The following is a 25,153-nucleotide window of genomic DNA, read 5'->3' on the forward strand; positions in this document are numbered from 1 at the left end:
CCAAATAACGAGCACTGACAACGTAATTATGTACAAGCATCTGTCCACGACTCCAGAGAGAGAGAGAGAGAGAGAGAGAGAGAGAGAGAGAGAGAGAGAGAGAGAGAGAGAGAGAGAGAGAGAGATCATTAGGGAGAGAGTTCATATTTGCTGCCTTTTAGAATAAATTCATGCTTTGATGTGAGAGATGAGATTTTGAACGCTCTGTTTATCCAAGTTGGGTCGTGTATTATGCGCAACACATTGTGTGCTTTCGACATGCAATATTCAGCATTGCAAATAGAGCACAAGCATGTCGTGTGCCTCAGTTGTTGTGTTGTTTTTGCTGGAGCAAAAAAGCAATGTGTGGCGCGAGACATTGCGAAACACTGCTTCATTAAAACACGAGGATTTGGGAGGGAATATGGGTGGAAATAATCTGTTGTCTTTTAGTATGACTTCCTATATTATTATAGCCCATAGCTACCTTAAAAAGATCGATGCTGACTGCTGATTGGTCAGTAAAGCGTTCCAACTAACATTACTCGAAGCAAAAAGTTCACAGAGTAGCATATTCTTACTATTTTTTAAATAAAAAGATATGGGAAAACAGTAATATAAAGGTAGCTATTCATAACTCACCATATCGCTGTGCGCCCAGCGATCATTTTTGTTGCATAGCAACCTTCTGTTACGTCAGGTAGGCTATATTCTAATAGAATGCTGCGTCATGATTTAATTTTCTTAATGAAAATGTTTTAATGAGAGTAAAAATATGTCAAGGCCAAGTAATTATGTAATTAAACTAGTGCTGTCAAATCGATTAATCGCATCTAACATGAAGTTTGCTAATGTGTGTGTGTATACACTAGGCCTGTGTGTGTGTGTGTGTGTGTGTGTGTGTGTGTGTGTGCATACACACACATACATGTATAATAGTGCTGTCAAATCAATTAATCGCGATTAATTGCATTTAACATAAACGTTTGCATTTATATAATATATGTGTATATATATTTTTATATTTATATATATTATACATGTGTGTATATACATACACACCTATATAAACAAAGTTTTATTTTAGATGCGATTAATCGATTTGGCAGCACTAAATTAAACTTATTATTAACTATTAATTTAGCAATGAAATAGGAGTTTACGCAATTATTTGTGCATTTTTTTATATGTTAAACCTGATTTAAATAATTGTAGAAGTCCCTTAGTTGAGGAACACCGCCCTAAGCAACAGTTTGGACATGATCAACTCAAAAATCAATTGATATTTCAAGTAAGTGTACTTATTTATTTGGTAAGTATACAGTAAATAGAGCTGTTTAGTCATGACATCCGTTTGTAGGTTGACCCGGATCAGTCATCATGGGCTCCCGAGGGAATTTCCGACGGGTTTTCAGAATAAAACTTGGCTAAACAAGGACTACACCAGTTTTCAGATTCGCCAAGCATGCAAACTCACATTCTTGTGTTTTAGTCCTCATTTAGAAACCTGTTAGCGAGTTACATTACATAGTAGCTTTAAAATTCACATATAGCTGTATAATTCATGTTGCACTGCAGACCTTATTTAACTCACCAAGCAACACTAAACAAACCGATAGGAATCTCCAGAGGGAAGCTATGACTTAAAAATGCTGATTCTCTTTTAGTTTTAAAACCACAAACTGAACAACCAGGATTACATACAGTAAGCTGGTCAAAACAAACGCCCGCTTTGTGTTGTTGAATAACCCTATCAGTGTTTGTTTTGCGATAATGACCGGCTGGTTGTACATTATCCCTTAAATCAATATTTTAGGGGATCTTTTCTTCAGCGAATCAGCGAAACATTGCAAAAGTCCCCATGTGCAGCGCCAGTCTGCCAGTGTGAAAAACAACCACAAAACTAGCTCCTCTTCTTCACACCAGCTCATCTATGGAGTGTGTGTGTGTGTGTGTGTTAGCAGGCTGTAATCTGGGGCGCTGCGAGGTCTTCACTGCACACGTGTGTGCCACTACACACACATCTGACTATCTGCTCAACGCGTCGTCACTGAATTACTGAAAATTATTACGTTTGTTTACGACGCTGCTAATTACACACACACACACACACACACACACACACGCAGCATCAAGGAGGACATGGTTTAAGATATTCCAATAAAAACACAAGCACTTCTGTACACACGAGAGCACAGTGCCGTTTAGAGGTATAATGTGATCGTATGAAAACCAAATGGAAGATTGTTTTGGTATTTGAGCAGATAATTCACATGATATGCAGTCTAGAAAACGCTCGGTTAATATTTCTCAGTGCTTTTTGCTCCTGTTCATTCATGTGGATGAACCGCAGACGTCTGAAACGGGCCTAATAGCAAACAGGCCACAAAATAATGCAGTATAAATCATAAGATAATTGTGCATGAAATCACAAATTGAGCTTGTATTGGATACTCAGTGTAGAAACACAGTTTTAATTAACCTGAAATACCTGTGCAGAAGTGCTTTCGTAAACCAGATGGTGTTTATCGTCGAAATGATTATCCTGGAATTATTTCTCATTATGAACAGATTCCCTCATACAGGTGGTACACATTAAAATTAAGTTATCAAATTAAAGCAATTAGGAGTTATTACTTACACACACAAAAATCAGCGATCAGTAAATTTACCAGCCGTGTTGCTGAAGTTAAAACAAGAGTGCTAAAAATGTGACAACTTGCCCCGACCTGACATTTAAGAAAAAAACGCTCTTGCCCTTCAAATTTGCCCGTTTAAATTAGTGAGTCTTGCCTTAATGTGTGTCAGTGTGGTTTTATTGTGTTCACTTAAAAAAAAAAAGATATTACAAAAATATGATATTGGAATTTAGCGAGGAGGAAAGGATGCACAAAAATAATTCTACTGTAACAAAGTTGGTTTGAAACCAACCAACAAACAAAACCATTGCTAGAGAAAACAAGCATTTGTCTAATTGGATTTATGACTTAAAAATCGCATAATTACCAAGATATGACGGTTTACATTCACAAATGTGATATATTCATATAAAACTTGGGACTGCCTGACATTTGTACCAGCCCCAGAAACTGATATGTTGTTTTAATTGATATATGCATAGCACAGGTAAGAGCTTGTTCTTTAGGTTGGGATGCATTTGAATAAAAGTACAACGGTGAGAGAACTCACTCTCCGAGATGCGGATATCTTTGATGTTGCCATCTCAAAATAAAAGACTTTTCTGCCTTTATTCTACAGTTAAACTGCCAGTCATCAGAACTAAAAAGATTAATTAAGACATAACCACTCTAAAACGAACCGTTTAAAGCTCTCCTAATTAAATAAATGACCGCGGAAGGTTCCGCTCTCTTCATCGTGTCACTGACGGACGTGAGCAAGTGTGTTCAGAAGGGAAGTGTGCTACTTAAAGCCATGAATAAAGGCCGTTTCAGTCCGGCGGGCGACCCCTTGCCCGCGTGTGTCAATCGCCAGCTTTGTTCTTGAAGTGTGAATTGAGGTGGCTATACATGTGATTTGGGGGTACATCATCCTCACAAAAGGCACACTTCTCTCGGCTGTTCATCTGCTGAGCGTCTGTCCCCGACGCCTGGCCCGACAAGTCCGGGAGGTCTGGAGTCCAAAAAAGCTGGACATAGACAAAGCACATTAGACAGCAATGAGGGCAATCACACTGACAAATGATTCACTTGTTAAGCTGGCATCAGATAATGATGGGTTAATAAAAGCCAAGATTAAACTATTCAACATGCATCTGGAGCTCAAACTGCTCATACTAATCACATTACTTCAGTACTACCAAATATTTATGCAAGGGAAATGCAAAAGCGAAGGCCTTTATGTGACATGGTTGTGTTGTAATAACAAAAACACTCACACACACATATACATATATATATATACACACAGGTGAAACATTAGAATATCGTGCAAAAGTATTTGTTTCAGTAATTAAATTTTGATGATTATGGTTTACAGCTTATGAAAACCCCAAATTCAAAATTAGAATATTGTGAAAAGGTTTTCATAAGCTGTAAGCCATAATCATCAAAATTATAACAAATAAAGGCTTGAAATATCTCACTTTGCATGTAATGAGTCTATATAATATATTAGTTTCACCTTTTAAGTTGAATTACTGAAATAAATGAACTTTTGCACGATATTAAACATTTTTGAGTTTCACCTGTACATATTAATTAATTTATAGGGAAAAATAATGTGTTAAAATTAGCGCAATTTAACGTATCTCATATTTATCGCATAATATAGTTAAGCGACATCACACGAGTAACAAGCGCAGTATGAAGCGAGTGCTGTTTTTGTCCCGAATAGTACGAGTGTAAATGTGATATTGATTTTATACAACAGTTCAATAAATAAGAAGTTAATATTGTATTATATCGGGTGAACCAATGATTCAATGGTCCATTCATAAAGAGAGACATTTACTTAATTCCTGAATGAATCGAATGATTGCATGACTCAATGACTTACTCATTTAAACATTTACCACCACCTACTGTTAGTTTTAGTTTCTTATTTAGAAACTAGTATCATTTCATTAACATTTAGAATAATTTCATTAAAAAAAAAAAAAAAAAAACATTAAAAATATAGTTCGCCCAACTTTTTTTATTCTGTCATCATTTACTCACCCTCATGGCCATAAAAATGTATGTGTAATAAATACGATGTTGAATCAAACATAATATTTATTTCTAAAGCTACTTTTTGTGATGTTTATTTGATGCTTTTCTCATTTAACACAGTAATGACTTTAAATGCCCTTTTCACAAGGTGTAAAAAAAGTCTCTGATGTCCCCAGAGTGTGTGTGTGAAGTTTTAGCTCAAAATACCCCACAGAATGTTTTCTACAGCATGTTAAAATTGTCACTTTTTGAGGGTCAGTAAAAACACGTTGTTTTGTGTCTTCCTTTAAATGCAAATGAGCTGCTGCTCCCGGCACAGGGGGCGGAGCTTCAAGAGCTCGTGTGTGTGTGTTAAGCAAGTGTTATACTTTCCGCATCCGCGACTGCGCAAGGGTCCGCGTGACGTAAAAATCGCCATCGGAGGGTGTGCGTGGAGCCTCACGTCCGCGTGCCTCAAATTTTTTTATGACCGCGCGGAGAAGTATGCGCTTGTTTGCTACTGTCCAATCCGATCTACTGCGCATGTGTGGAACGCGTTGACCGAGCGGACCTCTGCAGACAGTATAAATACAAGTAGTCCGCGTCCAAACTGGAGTATAACCGAGCCTTTAGCAGCTTCGATTACGCAGACACGCACTAAAATGTCAAAAACTTTTAGCCTTTTATGTTTAAACCGGAGTCGGACAATGATGGAGAGACTCAAGAAGAAGTGACAACATGTAGAAGCAACAGGACATTTCTGAATGGTTAGTTGATGAATTTATGTTGCTGATGCTGGAGTTAACGATCTTCAAGTCTTTAATTAGCATATTCTGTCATGATAATCTATAATATCGCTCGTGTGGGAACTGTTGTGAGATGAGCAGACTCACAAATGTGCTCGACTACAACACAACTGTTCCTCTTCTCAACATGGATTGTGTGTTCCGGGGGCGGGTTTATGTAAATTCTAGGGTTGGTGATGTCACTAACCCGGGAGGAATGTCGTGTAGTTCCTACCAGCCGTTTGTTGTAGTCCTTAAAAAGCGATTTCTTCAAAAGCAAATATCTCCCTTTGCTTTGAACTTTGAGCGTTGTAACTTTGCAGATGTTGTTTATGATCATACAGCAACATTACACACTAACTAAAGTTAGAAAAGTTAAATCATATTCAACCACCCCTTTAAATCATCTTTTGGGGGTAATTTTCTCAGCCTAATCGCACTAATTAAGTAGATTAAAAAAAATGTAATCGATTGACAGCCCTAATATATATATATAAGGGCTGTCAAAAGATTAATCGTGATTAATCACATCCAAAATAAAAGTTTGTGTTTACATAATGTGTGTGTGTGTAGAATTATTATGTATAAATACACACACATTCATGTATATATTTAAGGAATAATTGCATTTATATACTATATATACATTTATATAATTTATATTATATATAAATATTTTATATATAAATCTAACCAATTTTTCTTAAATATATACATGATTGTGTGTGTTTTTATATATATAAATAATTATACACAGTACACACACACATTATGTAAACACAAACTTTTATTTTGGATGCGATTAATCGCGATTAATCTTTTGACAGCCCTAAATCTCTCTCTCTATATATATATATATATATATATATAGCTTTTGCATTTCATTTAGATTTTATGCTAGTGAGAAAAAAAATATATTATTTTTACTTGTCTCACATTTTGGACGCAGTCATATATGATAACCAAAACAACTGACTTCATAATCAATCTGTTATCACATATATTAAGATCTGCCCATTTGCAAACAGCACTGGGTTTTTTTTAAATGCCATGATGAAGAAAAAAAAATGCTCTTTTTTGCATGACACCAGATTTACACTTCATAATTTAGCCATTCCGTTCAAAATGTCTGTTTTGCCAACAACACACTTTTTTTTTTCATGCTCTTAAAACAGATGAGCCCAGGTATCTGCAGTGCTTTTGAGCTCAAAGAGAGCAAAAAGAACAGTCCGGAAACAAGTGTAATAGTACGACAGCACAGAAGACGAGGTAATATGTGATTCACAGCTCTCTGTGGTCTTAGCACATCCTAATTGACATCCTAAATGGAATAGCACCAAATTCCCGTGCAGATGTGAGCCTTACATAATAGGTGTGAGTTTCGCGGTTCTCCATATGGACAGGTAAAAGCAATAGGGCTCTTTTCTGTCGTCTTTATATGCGTTTAATTAGATTTTCTTTTGCAATTTCACAAGCTGCAAATATATACAGTTGTAAATATGCAACTTTACACACCCCTTCCAGAATCTGTAAGATGTTTAGCATTTGCACAAGCTGTATAACAGATATTTAAATATATTCCACGAGAAAAAAAAAAAAAAAAACTTAATTTGAAACAATTGGTTTACATAGTATATCATGTGTTGCCTCCTTGAGCGTTAGTATTCAAATATTTTAAAATGTAAAATTAAAACGATTTTTATAATTAAAAAAATATTATGATCCCTGTATTGTGTGAGGGGCCTGCGTGAAGAACTGTATATAATATTTAGCTTATGAATTTTGTGTAGTATAACGTGCTTTTTAAAATATAATGTGTAGATTTGTCAAGTTTACGTAATATACACGTTGTTTAAAACCCTAGTGAGTTGTATCTGCCTTTTAAGGGATTGTCACTAAAATGTAACCTCATACGTGACTAATGTGAAACGCTTGGTAGCAAATCCCACACTAATATGGCTTTTCACACGAAGACTTAAAGGATAATTCCGGTATTTAACACCTTGAGTCTATATTGTAGTTTGTTTTGGATGAACAAGAGTGGTGGACAACATTTTTTTGACAATGGTTCCTCTCTCGAGTTTTTGACTATAAAAGAATTGGCCATGGACCCATTTAACATGGGAGTCAATGTGCATGTCCGAAAATGTCATTAAAACAACCTTTAACATTATTTTTCAAAACTGTGCAACTCACCGAGTGATTAGTGATGTTAGTTGATGTTCCAGAAACAAAAAGTGTTGCGAAATACAGTTTCTGTCGTGTTTTATTCGTCATTTTGTAAAATCTCATTGTTGAAAAAATAGTTCCACTATAGCTAAATAAACGGATTGGAATCATATATTGCGACGATATATTGTTTATAATCATCAACGAACACCACTAACCACTCGGTGAGTTTAACAGTTTTGTAAACGAACATTATTGGCTGTTTTAATGACATTTTCGGACATGCACATTGACTCCAATGTTAAATGGGTCCATGGCCAATTCTTTTATAGTCAAAAACTCGAGAGAGGAACCATTGTCAAAAAAATGTTGTCCACCACTCTTGTTCATCCAAAACAAACTACAATATAGACTCAAGGTGTTAAATACCGGAATTATCCTTTAATTCAATTGACTTCAATAGTCTGCTGTTAGCATGTTGCTAAGCTAACAACACAATATTATTAGCCGTAGAATAAGCATAAAAAGAAATACAGTAGCATACAAAAATACTGGGTAAAATAGAAGTTTTTTTTTTAACACTTCAGGAATGAAATGCATTAACACTATGCTCATCACCACAATGCATTATGGGATTGCCCATTCTACAAAGAATACATGCATTGCTGGAAAATAGGTTTATGCAAACAGGATTCATAATCATGATGTTTACCTGTGCTTTAGTCTTTGCTTTTAGAGCACCTTAATGATGCATTCAAATGCTTCCTAAGTATGCGTTTAGATTAAGTGTAGCATAATAGTAATGCATCAAAAAGAATATAATCAAAATATAAAAACACAACCTCATGCTTACATTATGTTTTTGATGTCAGGCTTTACAATAAGCGTTTAGCACATGATTTAGACAGGTAAGCAAATACATTATGCTTTATGTTAATATAGGGAGCTGGCTATAGCTAGGTGGCATTTAAAGGCATCAGACACACCACTGACATGAATGCTGCTCAGAAAAGTAGCCAGAGTAATTAATTGGTGACATATTATACTACTTTCTATGCAAAGATTAGAAATGATTCAAGGAACAAAAACTGAAGAAAAAAAAAAGAAAAAAATTAGCAGAACGTAACGGAAAGCTGGAATTTTCCCTAAAAACCAATGACCAAAAAATGTTGTCCAAGTAAACTTTCAGATTTACACCACTTCCTGTTGCATGAATCCGTTCATTTCCCGCACACTGTTATTATGAAGGAAAGATTTCACCGTTGATTAAACTGCTAATTTGGTTTTACATTGTGGGTGTAAATTAATATTTTTGGACTTGGTGCTGGAAACCCAATGCACAGGACAATAGAGACACCACAATAACAATATTCATGATTCTGAAGCTGAAAATACAGAATTATTTTAGACGCATATGCTTGCACTCTAGACTAGATATATTTAAAATAATGTAGGACACTTTTTACTGGTAACAAGACATTTGGCATTATCAGGACCCACAAATATTCACCCATTGCATTATTAAACATTATATTCAACATTATATATAATATTTGAAGGTAGTACTGACACTAAAACTCTAAAACTCATTTTTATTTTGAGTGAACGATGCACGACACATATTGTTGCATTTTGTATTGCGTATTGTTACACCCCTACTAGTGTACATGCATTTTAAAAAGAACATTATTTACCGCTCTTTTATTTCATTATACCGTTTTGAAAGACGGCCGCTAAACGGAGCCTGGAATGTAAAATTACCATTTCTGCTCATAACGAACCAAAATGAAAAACGTTTTGAATCTAATCCCTTCTACAATGTCCTGTTTAGTGGCAGCATCGCATGTATTCTTTGTAGGCAATCCCAAAATGCATTGTGATGAGCTCAGTACAAGTTAAAAGCACAAAAAAAAAAAAGGTTAGGTTAGGTTAGACTTTATTTCGATGATCCACTTTAGACTGTAACTACATGTCAACTGGCAGTAATTAGAGTATTAGTAGACTGTTAGGTTAGGGTTCAGGTTAGTAGAATATGTTGACATGTAGTTGCAAAGTTGTAGTTAGTAGAATGTCTAAAGTGGACCATCAAAAATAAAGTGTTACCGTTTTAATATTTTATTTCGGTTAAAATTTATTTTGTTTCAAGGAACATTTTTCTATGGTTTTAGTTTTAGTTAATGATAATAAGCCTGGTTTGCTTCTTTGCTTATATTAATAGTGAAAACCATACTTTATGTTTAGATCCATTTTTTCCATGATTAAAATCACTCCGCAGAAGTAGCAGTGCTTCGCCTCCTGAGAATATAGTTCCCAGTATGTATACGGTTAGAAGATGGCTGTGTGTCATGTGACCTTGACTATACAAATCACAACATGTAAATAGGAAAATGTTGGCGGTATTTTGTCACTTATTGGGACCAGTATGCTAGCTGGAGCCATTTACCTCCAGTCTTTGTGCTAAGCTAGGCTAGCGGTGGGTGCGTCAGACAGAGTTACGGCACGCACGGAGATGAAAAGTGTAATAGAGACAGGGCGTATTTAGGCCACGCCCACACCGGGGGGGGAAACAATCCAACCGTCTCCATTGACTTTGCATTGCGAGAGGCTGCCTCCTTGCCATTTCTTGCTTCTAACTAAAGACAGAAAAATGCCTAAAAGCTGCTGTGTGACAAGGTGTACAGCAAACAAGCTAAGAAACCCAGAAATAAGTTTTTATAAGCTGTCGACCCCAAAAAACGAGCGTTTAAGGACTTAAAAGTGGACACAGGCAGTTGAGACAGAGCGTAACGTGTCTCATTACTCTGAGAACTAACGTACGCCCGCTGGAGGAGAACGTAATCGGCAACAAAGGATCGCTTATCTTACAGAAATATAATATATAAAACTGACATTTGGATATTTGACTCACCAGTGACCAAATGTTTAACTTACTGCACACGTAACTGTGTTTTAAGTGCATACTGAGTGTCAGGATCCCACAATTGATCCACTTTTAAGTCCTTAAACGCTCGTTTTTTGGGGTCGACAGCTTATAAACACTTATTTCTGTGTTTCTTAGCTTGTTTGCTGTACACCTCGTCACACAGCAGCTTTTAGGCATTTTTCTGTCTTTAGTTAGAAGCAAGAAATGACAAGGAGGCAGCCTCTCGCAATGCAGAGTCAATGGAGACGGTTGGATTGTCCCTCCCCCCGGTGGGCGTGGTCTTCAGATTATGACGCGTTACGCTCTGTCTCTATGTATGGACTTATCTAACTCTGGGGGATACGGTTAATAAGTCACAAAAAGTCGGCGTGTTCCTTTAATAAAAATATCAGCAAACTTTTAAGGCATCCTGGGTGTGAATGTCCATCTTACCTGTTGGGGTCCTCGTACATTTTCGTGTGAGGCAGAAGATGCAGATGTGTGAGCTGACGAAGAGGGGGCGGAGTATGATGAACAAGACTCCTCCCTCATTGTGTGCATTTGGTCTCCCAGGTCCAGTCTGTGCAGAGGCAGGTCCACCCGTTTATCCGGTGTACTGTTGAGAAAGTCGTACTCGTCGTCTGTGCTTGGGGGAAACTTCACACTCAGGCCGCTTAGGGAAAGGTGGTTAAAAGAGGGGTTGACTGGAACTGCGCCGCGTGATGCGAGGGACGCGGAGTTCGAGGATTCGTCGACCTCTGACCTCAGCGGTGAGGAAAACGGCGCCTCGGCTTGTTCTGCCGTGTCGTCGGTGCACTGGATGGGCATGGAAAACTGCACTGGAATCAGATAGGAAACCAACAAAACATTTGTTATTTGTCCAACACCAATGCTCATATCATGGAAAAACATGGTAACATTTTTAACATTAGCTAACGTGAACTAGCAAAGAACTATACTTCTATAGTACGTTTACATTATTCTTAGTAAATGATTGAAAATAACATTAACACAATATTAAAATTAAAAAGTTATATCTGTTAACAATAGTAAATGCCCTTTAAGCTAACATGAACAATTGTATTTTTATTAAAGCGGTCCTATGATGCTTTTTTTTTTTCCATGTTCATCTTTCTTTAGTGTGTAATGTTGCAGTTTGAGCATGTAAAGCTCTGAAAGTCCCTCCAGCGTGAGTTATTCTCTATATCACTGTTTCTGAACTCCTGAAACACCTCCATTGTAGTCTTGAGTTTTCTTCCGGGAACGAACACGTCACAATATTCCTCATTTAAATAATGAATACGCAGAATAAAGGGGCGGGGCCTGGTTGAGTTAGTTAGTAGTGTGCAGAGCCATAGAGAGAAAGAGTTGCGACACTCCCATAGACCTCCGTTGTAAAAAATGGCGGCGCTTTTAACCGCCTACTTTCGGGATTTGAAGATCGGATTAGTTCCAAACACTGTCATTTGAGCGTTGAACCCCATTCACTTACATTGCTGCGCGTCGAGTTGTTCCAGAGGCAAGTTGCTGAAATATCGACCTCTTTTGAATTGTCAACTGTGTATATTGTTTCAGAGGCCCTTTGCAATGCTTATACTGGTCTTTATTTGTCTATGCACAGCGTAATTATTTATATTTTATCTTGGTTGTTTCAACCAATTTTCTAGCATTGCCTGCTTGCTAGTTAGCTAGCGCGACTTCGCCAGCTGTGAAGGTAGTATCTAATTAGTTCGGTAATGAATCGCCACCTTTATAGCAACTTTTATTTAATTGAATTTTTGGGATATACTAACTTTTCATTATATGACGTGCTGGCTGAGTGGTGAATAACTGCGCGTCGAGTTGTTCCAGAGGTAACGTAAGTTTCTGAAATATCGACCTCTTTTGAATTGTCACCTGTATGCAATAACAGCTGAAAAAGTACTTGGGTGTGTGTTTTGTTTTATATTTACCGTTCAATAATGCAATCGCTGCTGTCTGTCCCATTGAAGAACATGACAGCCAGCGTATGTTTTGGAACTATTGGGGCGTACATGAACCACGTGACAGCCATAGCGGCGACATCAAAGAGTGTCGCAACTCTTTCTCTCTATGGCTCTGGTAGTGTGTTAAAACTGGCGGTTATGGTAAGGGGCGGGACCTTTCCCAAACACACTCAAAGAACTTGACCAATCACAACACACTGATCCAGCCGACCAATCAGAGCACAGTGTGCTTTTCAGAAGGAGGGGCTTCATAGAGACATGAACTAAACAGGAGTGCGTTTCCCGAACAACGATGTAACTTGCTTCCTAACTACCACAGTACAATGCATCGTGGAAGAAATCAACTAGCTAGTCACAGTCGTTGCAAACTTGTCGTTTAACCACATTGGTTAATGATGTCACGCAGGTGGTGGAGTAATTATAACTTCTTTTAATGAATCTGTTTGAGATCTAATTAATGCCAGATTTTTTGCTATAATGGACATCTGAGGACCAATTATCATTTATCTCAGTTATTTTGCTTTATTTCCTGATTCATTCATTAACTCGTTCTTACGCACTAGAGCACGTTCGCACATGTGCACTCTTCAGAAACGGCGCTTTAAATCTCTTGACAAACTAAAACATGTAAATTACATTTGTATGTATTCTAAATAAAAACATATGGATTGTAATAGATGTCAGCTTGCTTATTTTGCTCAAGATAAGGATTTATTGAGTCCACATGTCATGCAAACAAGAAACTCTGCTTCTAACCACAGGTTAGTTACATGCTAATAACGTTACTATGCTAATAACGAAGGAACTTGCGACCATAGCTGGCATTTGAACATTCAAGCATGAAAACCTCTTCTAGTAGAACCCAGAAATAAAATCAAAAAGGGCATAATAGGTCCTCTTTAACAAACATTATCAAAGATTTAAAAAAAAACACTGTAAAAATATATATACAGGTGAAACTCGAAAAATTTGCAAAAGTTTGTTTATTTCAGTAATTCAACTTAAAAAGTTAAACTAATATATTATATAGACTCATTACATGCAAAGTGAGATATTTCAAGCCTTTATTTGTTATAATTTTGATGATTATGGCTTACAGCTTATGAAAACCTTTTCACAATATTCAAATTTTTAATTTGGGGTTTTCATAAGCTGTAAGACATAATCATCAAAATTATAACAAATAAAGGCTTGAAATATCTCACTTTGCATGTAATGAGTCTTTTAAGTTTAATTACTGAAATAAATTTACTTTTGCACGATATTCTAATTTTTCGAGTTTCACCTGTATTGCTCGTTGTTAGTTCATGTTAGCTAATGCATTAATATTATCAAATGTACAGTGGTACTTATTGTGATAGGTGCATTTTTATAAGTCCCTCTAGATAAAAGAGTTTCCTAAATGCAATTATGTAAATGTATTGAGAGGAAGAAGTTTTCCATGAGAGTGGCGTCAAATCTTTGAAATAATCACAATAATGTGTTATGTATTTCCAGCATCAGAAACAAGTTTCTGGTCCAAATCCAATAAAACTTGGTGTAAGAAATTACAATTAAAAATTATTGCTTTAAGCTTATAGAAGTGTTTGCCAAATGAACAAAATAAACATCTATTAATCAAGCATTAAGAGGAACACAAATGGAAATGGAAAAGCCTCATGTAAATGGTGGAGAAAAGTCTCAAATGTTCCCTGCTATCAGAACCAGATCTTATCATCCAGGAGCAGCTCTGAATCAAGCATTTTTCTCTTGTCAATCTCTCTCGCTCATATAGATACGAGTGCATTAGTATGCAAATGCACAGAAAGCACAGCAGTGATATGCACACCATGCAACGCTGACTATTAATGAGGAACTCTGTCAATTTTAGCACCAAACAATGCAGTGAGAATTGCTCTACCATAACAAGTGCGTCAGCCGCTGCCGCTGCAAGAGCAATTAAAATCAACTACAGACTCAGAGCTCCAAACTCACCTCCAATGCGTCCTGATCAGAGTCTGCGATCACACTGAGAAGGCACGTGGAGCTAGTAATGTAACATATTATCAAATCACAATCATCTAAGCGTGGCTTTCAACCTCCTCGTAAACGATGGAGGCATTTTATTAAAAAGGCGGCAAGTCTGAGATCGTTGTGAGAAAAAGTATTATTATTATTAATATTTCAGTGAAACCATTCTTCAGTGAAACACAAAAGATGTTAGGCAGAATGTTTGAGCTGCTCTTTTCCAGAAACAAAAGTGCAGATTTATACTGTAAAGCCCCCAAAAAGGCACTATTAAAGGATTAGTTCACTTTTAAAAAAACTTTTGCTGATAATTTACTCACCCCGATGTCATCCAAGATGTCCATGTCTTTCTTTCTTCAGTCGAAAATAAATTTTTGATGAAAACATTTCTCCATATAATGGACGTCAATGGGGACCAAACGGTTCAAGGTCCAGATGACAGTGTCAGCGCCGCTTCAACGGGCTTTAAACGACACCAGACGATGAATAAGGGTCTTATCTAGCGAAACGCTCGCTCATTTCAAAAATAAATATAAGTTTAAGTTTTATAAGCACAAATGCTCGCCTTGCTCTGTTCTGTGATGCGCGTTCGTGACGTCATGTAATACGCGATTACGCTGAAAAGGTCGCGCTTCACCGGGTCAGTGTTTACAAATGTGAGGAAGGAGGACCATACACACATATTCAAATGTCTTTGTGTCAGTTTATCGTTTAAAATGCCCATCTCGTGTGCGTATCCTGGGTGTTGTAATATTAAAAAGCCTAAAAGAAAATTTGTCAGGATAGAAATGTTTTACTTTTCTTCGAAGCGTGACCTTTTCAACTAATTGCGTATTACGTGACGTCACGAACACGCATCACAGAACAGAGCAAGGCGAGCATTTGTGCTTATAAAACTTAAACTTTTTTATTTATTTTTTAAATGACCGAGCGTTTCGCTAGATAAGACCCGTATTCATCGTCTGGTGTCGTTTAAAGCCCGTTGAAGCGGCGCTGACACTGTCATTTGGACCTTGAACCGTTTGGGACCCATTGAAGTCCATTATATGGAGAAATGTGTTCATCAAAAACCTTAATTTCTTTTCGACTGAAGAAAGAAAGACATGGACATCTTGGATGACATCGGGGAGAGTAAATTATCAGCAAAAGTTTTTTTTTAAAGTGAACTAATCCTTTAGAGTATCAAAACAGTATGGTATTATATGATTTGTATATTCTAAGTCATATGATAGTTTTATGTGAGGAACTAGACCCCGAAGCCGCCGCCAGGCGCCGCCATTTGCGCCATTTAGAATTTCAGCCGCCGCCAGCCAATAATTTCGTAAGCCAAATTGAGCCGCCATCTGATAAAGTTTGGCTGAGCCGGTATTATTTGCATCAAATAATAAATCTATCACATAGAGACATACACACACGAAATATAAAAACAATACACGATATCTATTTCCCCACTGGATTCATCAGCACAGTCTTGTGCTCGTTGCTACGATACACAGACTCACAGTGAATTGACGACCAATTAAAATTGCTCGTTTTCCGTACAGAAGAAACAGTGCATTTTTTTCTCGCACTGAGGTGAAATTGCGGAAAGAAGCAAGCAAGGTAATTTTGATCTCCCTTCTCACATACTTTCCTGATTCCTACTTACTTTTTTTTAAACTTAGGCCTACCCAGACTTTTGTTAAATCTTCAGGGTACGGTTGCACAAACACCTGAAACAAAGATTGATGTTATGAACCAAATATTCTGGAACGGAGAGATTTATAGTACTGAACGTGATATTACTGCAGTAACAAACCACCGTTTCCACATTGCTAATTCACGACGCATGCTTCAGTGTACATTGAAGTGAAATGTGCAAAACTTTGTCCAAAATAATACTGATAACAGTGTGTGTTTATATTAAGGCGAGACACGGCAGGCAAAAACATCGTTTTTTTTTTACTGGTCAATTTTTAGATTTTTGGATATTTGTCTTCAATAACATGTCTTCTTTCAGACTTGTGGTGAAAAAAAGTGCGAAATACACATTTAGGTCTTTATTTTACTGCACTTTGTCTGTTTGCGTCTGTAGATTTCTCATAAATTCAACAAAAGTTTGCATTCTTAATCAACATACTTCTCCGCGATCTGGTGTTTTCTTTATTACATTGTATTGCATTTTGTATAAATATAGTGTAAGCCATGCATTGCTTGGAAATATTGAGATCTAGTAAATCAGTAACATATAGACATCTGTAGACACGAAGTGGCAGCTTCAGCCATTTGCAGCTATGAAAAGTTTGGCGGCTGCAGCAGCCATTTAGGTTTTGGCTGAGCCGGCTAGCCAGCCAATAACTTCATCAGCCAGCCATTATTCTCAAAACAAATGGCTTCGGGGTCTATGAGGAACAGACCCAAAGTTAATGAACTCTGACATGCTGAACTCTCACATTTGTGTTCAATTCAATTCAAAAGCAGCGTTTGACACCATTGACTACAAACAGAATTAATGGCAATGGTATGCATGGTAATGCATTGATTTGAAACGTGCACAACCGCAAATTAAATTTGAGAGCTATAAAAGAGGAGAAGATCATATGGTTTCAGAAGACATCAAATATAGCAATATATTCAAAGTCTAAAACTGACTACACGTACGGGGCTTGAATTTTTTTAATCACCACCCACTAACATTGAATAGAAAACAGCAGCTTATACATTCAGCATAACATCTCATTTAACTTCAAATCAAAGGCTATGGTCAACAACACTAGGGTGAATAAATCATAATAACATTTAAATTCTGGGTGAACTATATAATCTTGAAATAAAAGCATATATTAATTTTTAAATAGGATCTATGTTTATTTGACTTTAAAAGTTATTTCCATAATCCCTCAACAATTAACCTGACAACATATCCACAGTGAAGCCAATATAGTTGGGTCATCTACAGCAATTCCGTGACCGTGGAGAGCAAAGGTTCATTTCTCATTGGATTTGTCATCTATAAAAGTATAAAAGTTAAAGAAAAAAATTAGCCGGGGTGCCCCTCACAAAAATGTGGGGGAATTTTGTGAGCGCCCTATATCCAAAATGGCTGCCGTCAGCCAAGCTGGAAGTTAACTTTTTAATGGTTTTGCCCACAGTGCTGCATAATACATGGTTTCTGAGACTATTTGGGTCAAAAAAATCAGATTATGTAGATTTATTGACCTTCAAATTCAAGATGGCCAGCAATTTTTGGCTCTTTAAGGCAAGACACTACAGGTGAATAGGGTACTTTTTTTAAAGGTGAACTAAGTAACTTTTTTACCTTAACTGATCAACTTCGGAGTCACTGGAATGGTTATATTACTTATTTTGGGTTGAATGGTGGTGGTTTCGCACCCCCCTGGTGCCCGTGAGCGGAAAAACAGCGTTTGCAACTTTGGGCCGGCGGGCGTCTGGAAGTATCGTGTGATCCCAAGTCTCGCGAGGTAAAGAATTGCTTTACTGCAAAAATAAATCTGCTATAATGCTGTCATTATTGCGCTCCCTCACGCTGTTGGAACCCGAATGAAGACGACGTTGCAAAGAGTTTCCCATCTGCTTTGATGTCGTTGATCTACTAAGCCTCTAGTGTCTGAGAATAGCCAGTGAGTTTTTAACAGTTGTTGTCAAATATCTATTCCGAAGCTGCGGGGGGAGCTCTAGAGAGAAACCTCCGAGCTAAACGCGAGGATACAACAAAGAAATCCCGATCTTACTGAGGGCTGCTTTAAATGGCAGATATCACCATGAAACTTTCCCAGTTGATTACATACATTAAGATGAGAAAAAAATGTAGTACAAGTTTTCTGTAATTTAATGTTTAAATATGCAAATAAGGGATTATCTAATTAAATATGCACTAATTTGAAGTTAAATCTGAGTATTGGATAAAGCCAAAATCATTTTTTCATTGTGTTCACATTTTAGATGGGGAAAAAAATTACAGACTCATTTTTCAAAGGAATTGCTATAGATGACCCTAATAAATCTACTGTTATTTCTACTGTTCTGGTCTGTGATGTGACCAAAGGGACTTTGGTGTTGTATAATTCTGGTTTTAAAAACGCAGTGTTGCAGGCGGTTGCCAAGATGAAGCTATTTGGGTTTTTTATTACATGACAAATACTGATATATTTACAGTATGGTTTTCCAGAAGCCCTAACCATGAGTATGAGCAATAGTATCAGCTATTAGTAACGCTTGCCTTAGCAAACACTCCTAATTGCGTTTAATATACGTATGGACGCTCCATGGGGCAAAAACACACGGTCCTTTCTGCATGCTCTCCGTCATGCAAGCAACCACGTCCAAAAATACATCTCACTGGCGTATTGTTTTCCAAGTGATTTCACAGAGGACACGTAATCATGTAACAGTGCGCCGCTTCAAAACAACATTTATCAAAGTGATAATTCAAGACTATTTTAATGCTGCATGGAGGTCAGAGGTCATTGGAGCAAAAAGCCCTTCCACCATGGCTTTGCGTGGAGTATTTCTGCTTTTAATTGCGTGAAAGAACAAACAATGAAATGTGTAATTACTAATACGCTGCATTACACTACTAGCTATGTAATTACTAATTTGTTGTGACATTTCTAAAGTAATTGTAACTCCACCGTTTTTATTTGACCTAATTTAATTAGAATGGGAAAAACGCACTTGGGTGAGGTGGTATAACAGCTATAATTTAATAAAGGATATTAGTGCGAAATTTCACATTAGGTTCTAAAAAAATTATTTTACCATTAGTGGTCTCATTTCCTTTGTGTATTCTCTTCAGGTGATCTTTCTGCCTTCTGGTGAGAGTCTGAATCCTCTGGAAAGTCCCCTGGATTTCCTGCCAAGTGTCCAGAATATTCTCGCTAATCGAAAGAGAAAGAGAAGTCAAATGTCTGGCGGGGCTCTTTAAAAATAATAATGCAAAAAAAAAAAAAAAAAACAGTAACTCACACTTCACTGGAAGGAACTTTAAAAGGAACTTTTTGGAAACTGTTTTACTTAATTTAAATATATTAAAATATGAATGGCATAAAACTTAAAATAATATAAATAAATAAGTAAATAACCAAACTAAGTAACTAACTAAGTTAATAACTAAACTAATTAAATAACTAAACTAAGTAAATAACCAAACTAAATAAATAACTAAACTAAGTAAATAACCAAACTAAGTAACCAATCTAAGTAAATAACCAAAGTAAGTAACCAAACTAAGTAAATAACCAAACTAAGTAGCCTAAATAACCAAACAAGTAAGTAACCAAACTAAGTAAATAACCAAAGTAAATAACCAAACTAAGTAAGTAACCAAACTAAGTAAATAACCAAAGTAAATAACCAAACTAAGTAACCAAACCAAGTAAATAACCAAACTAAGTAACCAATCTAAGTAAATTACCAATCTAAGTAAATAACCAAACTAAGTAAGTAACCAAACCAAGTAAATAACCAAACTAAGTAACCAATCTAAGTAAATAACCAAACTAAGTAACTAGCTAAGTTAATAAATAAACTAAGTAAATTACCAAACTAAGTAAGTAACCAAACTAAGTAAATAACCAAACTAAGTAAATTACCAAACTAAGTAAGTAACCAAACTAAGTAAATAACCAGTAAATTACCAAACTAATAAGTAACCAAACTAAGTAAATAACCAATCTAAGAAAATAACCAAACTAAGTAACCTAAATAACCAAACTAAGTAGCCTAAATAACCAAACTAAGTAACCTAAATAACCAAACGTAGCCTAAATAAACCAAACTAAGTAAATAACCAAACTAAGTAACCTAAATAACCAAACAAGTAAGTAACCAAACTAAGTAAATAACCAAAGTAAATAACCAAACTAAGTAAGTAACCAAACCAAGTAAATAACCAAACTAAGTAACCAATCTAAGTAAATTACCAATCTAAGTAAATAACCAAACTAAGTAACCAATCTAAGTAAATTACCAATCTAAGTAAATAACCAAACTAAGTAACTAGCTAAGTTAATAAATAAACTAAGTAAATTACCAAACTAAGTAAGTAACCAAACTAAGTAAATAACCAAACTAAGTAAATTACCAAACTAAGTAAGTAACCAAACTAAGTAAGTAACCAGTAAATTACCAAACTAATAAGTAACCAAACTAAGTAAATAACCAATCTAAGAAAATAACCAAACTAAGTAACCTAAATAACCAAACTAAGTAGCCTAAATAACCAAACTAAGTAAATAACCAAACTAAGTAAATTACCAAACTAAGTAAGTAACCAAACTAAGTAAATAACCAGTAAATTACCAAACTAATAAGTAACCAAACTAAGTAAATAACCAATCTAAGAAAATAACCAAACTAAGTAACCTAAATAACCAAACTAAGTAGCCTAAATAACCAATCTAAGTAAATAACCAAACTAAGTAAATTACCAAACTAAGTAAGTAACCAAACTAAGTAAATAACCAGTAAATTACCAAACTAATAAGTAACCAAACTAAGTAAATAACCAATCTAAGAAAATAACCAAACTAAGTAACCTAAATAACCAAACTAAGTAGCCTAAATAACCAAACTAAGTAACCTAAATAACCAAACGTAGCCTAAATAAACCAAACTAAGTAAATAACCAAACTAAGTAAATAACCAAACTAAGTAACCTAAATAACCAAACGTAGCCTAAATAAACCAAATTAAGTAAATAATTAAACTAAGTAAATAACCAAACGTAGCCTAAATAAACCAAACTAAGTAAATAACCAAACTAAGTAGCCTAAATAACCAAACGTATATAGCCTAAATAAACCAAACTAAGTAAATAACCAAACTAAGTAGCCTAAATAACCAAAATAAGTAAATAACCAAACTAAGTAAATAACCAAACTAAGTAGCCTAAATAACCAAACTAAGTAAATAACTTCAATAACTAACTATAAAGAGTGCCTTATTGCTTTCAACATAGCAGTTCCTCATAAAATGTAAAAATGTATCATTTAAAAAGTAATTTTATTTAGCATCAAGTGCCATCTTTCTGCTATAATATCAAGTCCTGTATTTAAAGTTAACTGTTGGTTTCTATACATTGCAGCCATTTCTATGTGGTGTAAACCTGGAACACTGTATTGACCAATCAGCATCCAAGACAAGAAACATTAGATTTATAATGTATGCATATTGCGTATTCAGTGCATTTTCTACATGACTGCAATGTTGGAGAGACCACACACAACGTATTTTCATCCACTACTACACTCGTGGACCAAAAAAACTTTCATAACGGGGGCATTTTACCACCATATTTTAAGGACATACTTTCACTTTTGGTGACATAAGCCCTGGACAGAAGCATTAACTCATAAAGTATAACCGCCCCACTTCAACCTGACATTTAAATACATGTTCACTTTCCTCGTTCAACTGAACGGCATTAGTATTTCATGAGCACTGTGTATCAGGGGTGTCGTTTTTGGATGAGTTTGAATATTATTCAGATATTATACAAGATTTATTCTGCAAGAACAATACTGACCTGCTAATTCCAATAAACAAACTTAACAGAGTTGTTAATCAGTTGTTTTAGTTCAAGTTTGAACCTTTAGACTGGGTGCCTAAGGGACTGAAGTGCAAAATCCTTCATTAATATTTTAATATTTTGTAAAATGATATGATTCATCTACCTCTTCATTTCGCCGGGAGCAGATATTGTATGGGGAAGCATCCCAGAATACTCTGTGGGTTCGTTTATCTGCACAAAAACAAGTACAGTATATCAGCACATAAATTAAAAAATATCACAAAAAACATTTCACTTTTTTTTTTCTCTAAATGCATGAACAAGCTGTACTGAAAACTATAGACCTCATCTGGATGAATAAATAAAAAAAGAATAATATAAATAATATTTTCCTTAAATAAAATGAAGCCTATTTTTAAGATCATTAAGATTTTTTCTATTACATTAATCTATACATACATTGCATTACAGCTTCATCACACATTATCTCCAAAATGCTCAAATTCTCATTATTCTAATGCATTTTTCTTCTGATTTTCTTGCACTTTCTGTTTCCATTAATATTTTACTTTATTGCATATACACACATAGATATATATAGCCTATATATATATATATATATTTTTTTTTTAACAAGCACAAATAAAAGGCAGCACAACACATTGGTAACATTAAATAAAAATATATATATATGTTTTTGCATTACAGTAATGAGAACTGGCGTGAAAATGTGCTTAATTGTTGTGAAAATCATGTCTGAATCTAAAGGGGTTCGTATGATTCACCCAGCGGAAAATACTTCAAAAAGTCCATTAAAAAGTCTGTTCAATTTCACAAAAAAACGACATACTCCCTTAATTATGACACCTTTGAGTGAATTTGCTGCAGAATAACATACTTTGTTGCATTTACAGGTTATGCTCACTATAGATCTTGAATAGAGGCCATTATCTACCCAAGATTAAGTTCAGGAAAAGGAGAAAGTTGCCATTTCAAACTGTTATGTCTATATCTTCCAGTAACAGTCATCTAAAAAAAGTGACACCTCCTTTCATAAGAGAGAAGTCAATTCTCGGTGCCTGTGCTACACTGGTTAGAGATCTGGTCGAGCACAGGGAAGTGTTATGCTCTACTGCCCCCTGTGGGTTATAAACGTATGTGCGATTAAAACAATTGAGAAGAATTATCACACTGGATTCAATTAGAGAAACATTCTCACTATGGACAGATAGCGATGAAAAATGATATCAAACTGTGAAGAGAGAGAACTACATCTTTTTCACACATTTCTCACAACTTAACCCTCGAGTGAACTGTGGATAACTAGCAAAGCACTGCAAACTCAGCTATTAGGTTTGTCTGTGCTTACAGGCGGTTAACGATGAGAACACAATATAAAGGCTGGAGGGTCTGGGGTCACGGTCAGAGAAGTCCTTTCAGAACAATTACATCACAACCACATCTGCATTTGCACAATAACTGAGAAAAGAAAGAAGAAGAAGAAGAAAACAACAACATGGTGCATATCCTTGTGTTTGGACAAAGTGTTGCAGCCCACAGAGGGGAAAAGAAAAACTCTGGCCAGAGTCACATCCCTTTATATGGACATTAAGAGAAACACACACACCAGGAAATGGTTAGTCCTGTGGGGACTGGACGGGTTGTCAGAGCGATGATCGCTAGGTGACAAGGTTTCTACTTCCTGTTTTCTGTACGCAGGCTCGCAGACCTCCTCTAAAAAAAAAAAAAAAATAGGGCCATGTTATCACAGTTAAACTCATCAACAATAACAACACTTGACAACATTTGAACACTCATCAAATCAAAGCACGCATGAGATTGGTAACACTTGTGTGTTTTTGCATACTAAAATAACACTCGCATACTGAGCATGTAACACACAAGCTAATTTAATAATATATACATAAACTTGTTATGAATTATATTTAAAGTTGAAATAATAATACCATAATATCACTTACGTACATTAGTTTTACCTTTATTGTCATTGAAATTTGACATCTCTCATACAAAAACTGTATTCGTCCATATTACCCACATAAAATCAATAATGTAAAACAATAAAAACAATAAAAATAGCTTAAAGTGTCTTGTGCATGTTGTTTTATGATTGGCATAATGCAGTTTGTTGAATTAGCTGATGCTTTCTCAGTTTATTTATAGTCCTACAGACAGCACAAGTTTGGTCTATATAGTGTATACAAAGAAAATTCATAAGTTTATTTTTTTTTTTTACAACATATGAATACAGAAAAGAAATGAGTAGGAATAATCTCTAAACATTTTTCATCTTATATTGAGAATGTCATGTAATGCTTTATTGATTCTTAATTCTTTAACTCAGAGGATGCAATACACAACCCATTTTTATTGTTACATATTAAAACATATTATATATTTATATTACATGTAAAGAATGTGACAATGGAAATTGACCCTCATAAATATATATATATATATATATATATATATATATATATATATATATATATATATATATATATATATGTATTTACGGTACTTTATGTATTATATATTTATATATATATATATATATATATATATTATTTTCTTAATTATATATATTTTCTTAATCCTTTGTATTTGTACAATGTACACTATCAGTCAAAAATGTGGATACACTCCAATTAATTTATAATTAATTTATCTAAAAAGGCTTTTGCTTAAACTTTTGAAATTTGTTTTCTAGACAAAAAAATGGAAATTCCTTTACAAAAATGATTTAAAAATAAATAAAAAATGTAATTCCCCCCATGACCTTAGAGAATCTAGACAAAGGGTGGTGATTTTGAAGAAGTTTGACCATCAGATAGTTCCCATATTTCCATTTGTGTAACTTCAGTTTTAATGACTGTACTATTATATTAAACTGTACACACCTCATTTCTGTATTATGAGTATGGTTTATATTAAGTGGCTTTAAGTACAATGTACTTATATTGAAATTAATAATTTGATAGTTTGTGTACATACATACATGTTTTTACATTGTACTAATATTTTGAAAATAACTGCATGTAATTACAGATGTAATTAATTTATGTAATTACATGTATAATTACACTGTTGAGCTTCCCTTACACCTTAACCCTAACCATACCACCAAACCAGTCCCTAATCTAACT

At 35.2% G+C, this 25,153-nt stretch overlaps 1 protein-coding gene across 1 annotated transcript in view; it reads right to left on the bottom strand.

The window, feature by feature from the left end:
• Positions 1-1,260: 1,260 nt before the first annotated feature.
• Positions 1,261-25,153, bottom strand: part of tank (TRAF family member-associated NFKB activator) — a 26,194-nt gene continuing 2,301 nt past the window's right edge. The window contains exons 4-8 of the mRNA XM_079619592.1: positions 23,614-23,720; positions 22,150-22,217; positions 19,235-19,353; positions 10,938-11,323; positions 1,261-3,625 (exon numbers count right to left, since the gene is read on the bottom strand). Coding sequence (XP_079475718.1) covers positions 3,461-3,625; positions 10,938-11,323; positions 19,235-19,353; positions 22,150-22,217; positions 23,614-23,720 — 845 coding nt within the window. The 3' untranslated portion in view covers positions 1,261-3,460. The remainder of the gene's footprint in view (positions 3,626-10,937; positions 11,324-19,234; positions 19,354-22,149; positions 22,218-23,613; positions 23,721-25,153) is intronic.

Source organism: Phoxinus phoxinus (genome assembly GCF_949152265.1).
Source record: "Phoxinus phoxinus genome assembly, chromosome: 7".
Lineage (NCBI taxonomy): Eukaryota > Metazoa > Chordata > Actinopteri > Cypriniformes > Leuciscidae > Phoxinus > Phoxinus phoxinus.